The 8,617-nt window shown below is 52.0% G+C and overlaps 1 protein-coding gene across 1 annotated transcript; it reads right to left on the reverse strand.

Moving 5' to 3' along the window:
- Positions 1-1,649: 1,649 nt before the first annotated feature.
- H257_10927 (hypothetical protein) lies at positions 1,650-7,753 on the reverse strand. The gene is made up of 3 exons (XM_009837691.1): positions 2,298-7,753; positions 1,965-2,152; positions 1,650-1,911 (listed from the first exon to the last, which is right to left on the reverse strand). Exons 1-3 carry the CDS (start codon positions 7,720-7,722, stop codon positions 1,723-1,725), a joined length of 5,802 nt encoding a protein of 1,933 aa, XP_009835993.1. The 5' UTR covers positions 7,723-7,753; the 3' UTR covers positions 1,650-1,722.
- Positions 7,754-8,617: the final 864 nt, after the last annotated feature.

Raw genomic sequence — 8,617 nt, forward strand, 5'->3', positions numbered from 1 at the left:
ACAACTCAAAGCACCTCAAGTTTATCAAGGCAATGGCGTCGCCAACCCTCACGGAACAGTATAAGAAGGCCCGTCAATTGTGGGCATGTGAAAAGATCACCTGGGGTGACCGTGATACCGCTAATGTCGTCTTTAGAACCGAACCGAAATGAAATTTAATCTTGATGGCCCTGACGGCCTTAAGTATTACTGGCACGACCTACGCAAGGAAAAAACGATCCAAGCGGCAACCAGGTGGTGGCAGCGTCATGGTGTGGGGCGCATTTGGTGCCAAGGGAAAGACAACTCTGGCCATATTGGAGGGTACTCAAGATAGCGCTGCGTACGTGGAGACGTTGTCGGACCACCTGTTCCCCTACATCGACTACCATTTTGGCTGCGAGTGCATTTTCCAACAAGACAATGCCTCTATTCATGGATCCAAGGAGACCAAGGAATTTTTGGAGGCGCACAACGTACGCTTTATGGAGTGGCCAGCGAAGTCCCCGGACTTAAATCCCATTGAAATCTTGTGGGGTATCCTTGCACGTGCTGTCTACGCACAGGGACGTCAATTTGCGTCGAAAACGGACCTCATTGCTGCCATTTTGAAAGCGTGGGATGAGATTGGGCAAGACCTGATTGAAAAGCTGTTGCGGTCAATGCAGAAGCGTTGTATCAGTGTCTTGGAACTCAAGGGGGGTAAAACAAAGTATTGATAGCTATTTTGATGGTAATCGATATGCAATAATGCTTTTTTCATGTGGTGGTGTTATACTTATTTCCAGCCAAAAATATCTGATCTTATCATAGCGTGATTTTGGATGCTAGAATGGACATATTTGTTGTTCTTTCCAGGCTAAATTTCGTATTAAATCACTTGAACAATGTCGTGGAATCGTGTTATCGCATGGTGCTAATGTAACCGACAAATTTTGGGGTGGTCTTAAACTTATTGCCAGCACTGTAACAAGATACGGTGTGCGGCGATTGCACAATTTAGCATGGGTGAAGTGACCTCAAACATGCCAAAAAACTGAAATATAGCTTACTTTGGGTGTGATTATATCCCGCAATAAGCATCATAACACCGTCCATGACACTTCATTACATAGTGTCGATGTTGTTGTACTCGGTACCATATTCTTGCGTTGATCGGCGATCTTTGAGCCACGAAGCAGCACATTAAAGACAGCATTTTGGTGTAAACTTCAAATATAGCGTAAAGATAACAAACAATTATTGTCATCTCGAGGTCTCTGTGGTGTGGTCATGAAATTGAATGAGGGATAAAAAAATTACTCTAGCCCGCGTTGAACCCTGTACATTTGGAGTGCAACGCTTACGCGCTACCATGCGAAGACCATGGTAACGTTATACGGCATGTTGAGAGCTCGAACGATTGGCTGGTCTTTTTAGTGTTGTGCGCGTCACACATTTCCCACGACAGGCATGACACAAATGCAGGATAATCCTGGTGGGAACCGTCACCACCGTCATGACGGTACCAGGTTTGACCTGGACGAATGAAAAACAACTCACAGGTTAATACGGGTGATGAAACGAAGAACTCGCTGAAATTATCACATCGTAGCGATGCGCAGTGGATCGTTAATAGCATCGACGACGAATCAGCGCCCAAAGCTGTAAAATGCACACGAACATTTCCACTTTAAACCAAGACGGCTTTGGTGTAAACTTATGGGAAATCTATTCAGTATATCTATTTATATTCACGTATTGTTAATCTGTGAGAGGAATCGCCTGAAGCAAGTGGAACGCGCCTTCGTCGTGCAATCGCTTGCGTTTCAAGTGAGGTTCGTCGATGACAAAGAAGCGCCAGATCTTGAGGTCGAAAATGTAAAACGTATTCTTCACTTGAATGGACAACATGCCGTTGATCACAGCGGACGCTGGGTCGATGTAGTACACCTAAGTACCAACATTTCATTTCACCGAATACAAGAAATCGTCACTACACGTACTTTGTCTTCGGTCCAGTGTTTGGGTTCAAACACGTACTTGGCCGACGCCGACAAGAAGTACGATGTCTGGCCTTGCGCTCCCAAGTGAGGATGACGTAACCGTTCGTACACATAGCAAATGGCGATGGACCCGACGCACACCCCAATGAGGGTCACAAACCGCCCAAAACTACCAATGGCAATCGTGCCTACCACAAGTGCAATGTCAAAGGGCAAATTCAACCCATGGTCGTTTCATTGATCCAAGCGTCAAAGTCATATATATCGTACGGTTTAAAGTAATATATATCATTATTCGAGGCCCCACGTCGATGGTAACCAGAGAGTACTCACCGCTAGTGCACACCAATTGAAAGTCCACTTGCGGCATTTCACACTGTCTTGTCATGGTGGCGGTATGGGTAGCAGGAATGATCCACGACAGGAGAGCAGAGGCACCCCACACCATGAAATTGCACTTGAACACGTACGCAGTCGTGTACTGCTGCGTCATGACAATCAGCATGTCGCTAAGGACAAAGCCAAGCCAGGACACTTCCCCCGCGGCGAGGAACGTTTTGAAGAAGCGCATGGCTTGGTCGGTGGCCGTTTCGTCTACGATCACCCTGGGATCACGAAACCCCCACTGGTCCCCCACGGGCGTGAGCGTGAGAACTTGGGTGCTCAGCAGAGAAATCGCCGCCAGTCCTCTTACAAACAGCAGCGTGCGGCCCACCCACACGACGCCGGCCACCCGATTGAGCTCGAGCATGTTGAGGCCCTCCATATACCCCCGATTGGCCAGAAGGTACAACGTGGACAAGAACGCCACGCAAATGATGGCGCTGGTCACGTACAGACACGCGTAACGAATGTACAACGCCACGTTCACGGGCAGTTCAAGGGGATTCACCAAACTACCGACGTCGGCCGAGTGGTACGTCAGTAGGTTGATCGTTCCGCGGTCGCCTTGCAGCGAAATCACTTCGCGTTGGGCTAGACACCACTCAACCACCAAGTACCACGAGAGAAGGTGGAACCCTGGCAGCGACTCGTCAAACAGGATGTGTCGAAGGAACGTCACATTCGACGAGGTAGACCCGACCGTCCCATATTGAAACACTTCTGCAGCCACGTTGCGAACGTCAGCTTGCGCGGTGGCGGCTAGCGCAGCCATGGTCGAGAACCACGCCTCATTGTCGCCAAAGTAGGATGAATTCTTGAGAAAGCTTAAAGGGCGATCGAGCATCAGTGATTGACACGCGCGCAAAGACATCCCCATCACGTTTGAGCACAGCGCCATTCCTTCATGTGTGTTGTTCACGGACGGGACGACCATATTCAACGCGATAACTGCTGCGAGGCGACTGAATGTCGTGGGGGAGATGAACTCGCCGACCTCAGCACTGCAAGCCGCACCACTGAGAATCCAAAGCCCATCCTCGAGGACCCATTTCGTGCTATCCGGACACATGATGTTGCCTCCGACGCCATACACTTGGCCGCTTTCGAGCCACGGCGCAGGAATGTACGCGAACTGGCCTTGGTCGTCCAACGCAGAGTAATGCACCGACAAAGACAGGGATTTCGTCCGCAACAGCGTCAATGTGTCCGTGACGTGCAGCACAAACCGCACTACGGACGGGGGGACTGCCACGTGCTTGACGTCTACAGACCCGAACGGCCCGATGGTGTCGCGGAAGGTGGCAAATGCACCCGACTCGACCTGTGCGACCGTGCCGTTTTGAAGCAACACCGACTCCATCGAGACGTTCGCAAAGGCAAATTGCCCTGTTTGTCGCACCAAACTCTTGCCAAAGATGAACGTGGACGGGTCTGTCACAGCCCATAAGTCACTCGCAAACGCCCAGTACATTTTCATGCTGGATTGGGCGCCCAATTGAAGAGACCCGTTCGTGTGCTTGAGGGTCATGGGGTACGAAAACCCAAACGCGTTTTGGACGTTGTACGTGTCGATGATCCCAATCGACTTGTAGTCTTGCCAGTCCGTGTCAAAGGTTGAAATGTTGTGCGAGTGCCATACCGCCACTTCGTCTAATTCAGAAGTCACCGTCGATTCTAGCGACGCCCACCAAGTCGACCCATCCGAAGTCGATCGCAGAGGGGCCGCAATCGCAATCTCCAAGGACCTTCCCCAACACGACTGGAGCGTCGCCCACTGCACATTGCGAAGCACCGCCTCCAAGTACACAGCCCCATTCGTTGCATACTTCGAGGCACACCGCGCTTGGCGGGCCACAGAGTTGGCCATTTCCCACCGTTGTTGGAAATCGAGCCAGCAGTACTGCGTAGCAATCCACGGCGCCAGGCACGCATCCATGTGTCGAAGGCCCCGGACCACCACCGCCAACTTGGTCGCGTCTGCAAGTTTTATTTGCGACACGTACAATGGCGGCATGAATACCCCCACGGCAGTGTCCAACACGGAGCTGTAGTTGGTATCGTCGACGAAGATGTGGTCGTCGAGGGCAATTGAATTGGCCTCGGGGCGCAGCACCATCTCGCGGTTGTACATTCGAGCAATGAACACGTGCTCCCGGGACGCGTTGTAGTTAGCCCACCAAAAGTCGTTCGCCATGCTGGTCTTGGTGAGGGACAAGTACGTGACGCTACCAAAGACAGTGGCACACATGTAGCCAAGGCCTATGAGGGTGGCCACACGCTTGGGGCGTTGGGGGCGATGGTCTTTTGGAGAGGGGGGGGATGTTGAGGGGGAAGTCACGAGTCCAGATCTCAAGTATGGGGCAAGAAACACTGGCATGTTCCACTTGAACACTCGGGGTTTTGCACTTGCAGAAGGTTCACCCGTCGGTATTTGTTGTTGGGTGGTCAGCAGCCACAGTTTCAAGTCGAAAATGTACTGTCGAAACGTGAGCAGTCCACACATGACACACGACGCCCGATCGATCAGCAACGCTCCATTGAGCACAATGTCCTTGCGCAAGAAGGCGGTGGCCGTGCCAGACAAGAGCAAGTGGCCGCAGAATGTCGGCGCGGGGGGGTGTCTGTTCACACACTGCCACACCCACACCGCTCCAAACGACATGACAATGCTGACCAATTGAATTAATAACAACGTCATGGCTCTTTGGGCGTCGCCTAGCTGCACCGCCCCACTGTGGCAGACGACCGTCGACCGGAAATAGTTTATATCGCAGTTGCGGTCGAGGGTAGCGTAGAGTGCTGGGGGTGCACTCATGTCCCAACAGACGTACACGAGCCAGCTAAGCCCGGCGCTGAGGGGGGCAAAGTTGGATTGTGCGTTCCGTGTCAGAGGCAGCAGAAAGTCATTGAATATATAAGTAATCCACATGGCTTCCCCCGACACGAGCATCGACTCCAGCAGCGTTCGGGGGTGAAACTCGAACGACGTGATGCGTTTTTGCGACATGAATCGGATGGGGGCAGTGCTGAGCAGTACGATGGCAGTCATCCCGCGGATCATGAGGAATGGCCGGCCGATCCATACCGCCCCGACAATGCGATTGAACTGAAACAAGTTGCGACCGACGATGCGGCCACGCAGCAGCGCTGTATATGTGGTTATGACGAAGCCCACAATCACGAGGATGACACTCACGATGGCCGAGACGACCCACACATACTGACACGCAGTCTTTGGAACCTCCAAGTACTGCGCTTCGTTGATTAGGGGGGGCGACTTGTCCGACACGAGGGCGAATATCCCATTGTCGCCTTCAAACGACACCACTTCCCGAGACGCTTCGGCCCACTCGAACATGTATACCCACCCGAAAAAGTCCCACTTGTCGTCGTCACTGAGCACCAACTGCTCTAGCCAGACATCAGTTGGCGATGATCCATCCTCATGGTCGGTCGCCGTGGAAGTGTACTTTGCGTATTGGATGGTCTTGACCTGCAATGCAGTCACGTCTGACTGGGCGCGTCGAGCCAGAGTTGTTAAGGCCACGGTGGTCGTTGTCGGGAGTTGCTTCGACGCATTCACCACAGCTCCAAGTACTTGTGCGCATGACGACGCCAACGTGGGGCACACTGCACCACACCACTCCGCGATGATGGCACTGTCGGGTATACTCTTGAGAGCTCCAATGGGTAGTTTGGAAGAGATGAGATATGCAAACAGTGCATTTCTCGGGTGCAATAGCATCTTGTGACGCTCTTGGTTGGTGCACGACACGTCGAACGAAAACGACGACTGCACGTACGGCTTGGGCTCTCTGGTCGGACAAGTAATGTCGCCCCCCATGTACGTAAAGGTTCCGTTCTCTGTCGACTGCCATTTCATTGGCACCGGGTCGACTGTCAGCGACGGAATGGTAGTCATGGCGGCGTTGAAGGCGTCTTGAGTTTGCATCCACGTCGTGATGGCCAACGTAAACGAACTCGACAAGACCAAGAGCGACGGCGGCGCGGGCACAAAGAGTGCATCGATCGACCCAAATGGTCCAACGTGGTTATGTGTGAGCCCAAACCCTGGGGTCCCCCCTACGTCCAGTACCGTCTCACAGTTGTACGAACAGGACATGTACTCGTCAGGGTTGAACACTGGGTCACACGGGTCGCACGTGTAGTTGCCAGGGTCGAGCAAGAAGTCGTCATAACTACAAGGTTCCATGAAGCGGGCGTGCCGTGGATCGCTCCGAATGAACGGAAGGCCAAACATGTAGTCGTTCCACGGCCCCCACGACAGCACCATCGTGGTCCAAGAGCCTTTACGCTCTGTCGCCACTTGCTTGATTGACAGAGACTGTGTCGCTCCAAACGCGTTGATCACGTCCACCGATTCCTTGACCCCCCATGTAACGTGGTTGGCCCATTGCCACTGGTACGTAGTCAACCCCGCCGCCTTCCACACGGCCACTTCGGTGTCGACGCTGACAAATGCATCGGCCGTTTGCTTCAACCAGTGCTTGCCCTCCTCAGTGGAGTTCAACATACGCCCCATGGCGAACTTAAACTTGGACGCGTACTTGGTCATGTACTTGTTCCAGTTGATGAGTCGAAAGATCGTTTCCCAATACATGGCCGCGTTGGCTGTGTACCGACGACCACATCGAGTCTGCCGCTTGGCCGTGTGCGCGACCTCCCACGTTCGATTGAAGTCGACCCAGCAATACTGCGTCCATGCCGATTCAGGTCGAGGGTATTCCTGCAACGCGATAATCGTGGCCGTGAGATTCGTCGCTTGGTCGGCTCGCACGATACGTTCGTACAGCGGTGAGATGCGGATGGGGGTGTAGAATGCCGAGTAGTCCTTGGAGAACCCCCCGGCAGTCACGTCCAGGTGTTTGGCCGTGTGGTTCACGTTGAGGTTCAGGTTGGAATTGAACACATCAATCAAGTACGAGTGCGCGCCGGATGCATTAAAGTCAGCCCACCACAGGTCGTTGGTCATGACCGGCGCGAGCATCTTGAGGTAGTACATACTCAGCACCAAAGTGATCAACAGGTACGCCACCCCACCCGCCGTTTCCACCGACTCTGCCATCGTCATGGACGACAAGTCGTCAAATCGATCGGCGTCACTTTGGCTCGCAGTGGTGTTCTTCGTGACGGGAAACGTCAGCTTCGAGCCACGACCTGTGAACGAAAGGCGTCGTTGTACAACTTCGACCTCGTCTTGCGATTGTTCGAACGGATGGACGCGACTACTCTTGCGAATGCCGTCGTCCTTGCCATTGCGGATCGTATCGACCGTATCGAAGCTGGCGAAGTCTTCCACGCGTGTCGCGGTCACGTCCACCGAGGCCCGTGCATCAGGCTCACATTGCGCCATGCCTTTTGGGCCGACGACTGTTCACTGTAAACTACTGTTGGTGTACAAAACCGCCGCTGGAGTTTCAGAACAGTTACGCCTTTGTCTTCGTGTATGGAGGTCGTCAGTTACAAAGCTAAAGGTGCACATGAAACTCCAGCCTGGAATGCGAGTGCGGAGGTAGGTAGGTAGGTAGGTACCTGTTGGGTGAATTGGTGGTTTAGAGTACTTTGTCGACGCAAATCCCGAATGTACGATCTCGTCAAGTTCAAAACAGAATCCGAAGGCACCAAAATAAATAAAACGGCACCAATTTGATGTATTTGGTATGAAGGCGGTAATGCAAAATTCGCCTGGTTTGTGTAGTCCATATTGAATCACGCCGGAGTTCTGATTGGTTGAATATACTTGTCCTTTCGTGCCAATCAAATCCACTAAAAAATGGATTAGCCAATAGCGTCGATTCGTGATTTGATTCGGCAGCGAGATATTCGATTCGAGCATTATACAAGTTAATACTATACAACTAATTCGAGTGCCAGTGTTTTGTTTACTGTTAATAACGAGACAGGAATGGTTCCATTTTGGACCAGCACCTCCTCCAATGTGACGTTCATATAAGGGCAAAGTAGGCGCTCCGTCAAACGAGACTCTTGTGGTAACATGAGATTTGTAGCACTGCGGGAGGAAGCGTGTGTACAGATAACGTCGTTGGGACTGGCGCACAGTGGGACCAGGAATATTTTTATAAATGTGAGAATGAACAAATGCAATCAATAGACGCTAATTTTAGCCAATACCTGACCTTCGACCTCATTCACCGTGATTGGGTACATTGAATTTGTTAAATTGAATTTGATTGGCTTATTCGAATTTTGAGTCTCACGTGTCATATCCGAGTTTGCGATGCCGTCGA

This window comes from Aphanomyces astaci (assembly GCF_000520075.1).
Source record: "Aphanomyces astaci strain APO3 unplaced genomic scaffold supercont1.31, whole genome shotgun sequence".
Classification (NCBI taxonomy): Eukaryota; Oomycota; class Saprolegniomycetes; order Saprolegniales; family Verrucalvaceae; genus Aphanomyces; species Aphanomyces astaci.

Excerpts from the sequence above, each read along its gene's own strand:
- H257_10927 (XM_009837691.1), bottom strand. The coding sequence starts at position 7,722 with ATGGCGCAATGTGAGCCTGATGCACGGGCCTCGGTGGACGTGACCGCG. Across the intron at positions 2,153-2,297 it reads TCAATTGGTGTGCACTAGCG|GCACGATTGCCATTGGTAGT; the intron begins GTGAGTACTCTC and ends CACTTGTGGTAG. Across the intron at positions 1,912-1,964 it reads AACACTGGACCGAAGACAAA|GTGTACTACATCGACCCAGC; the intron begins GTACGTGTAGTG and ends GTTGGTACTTAG.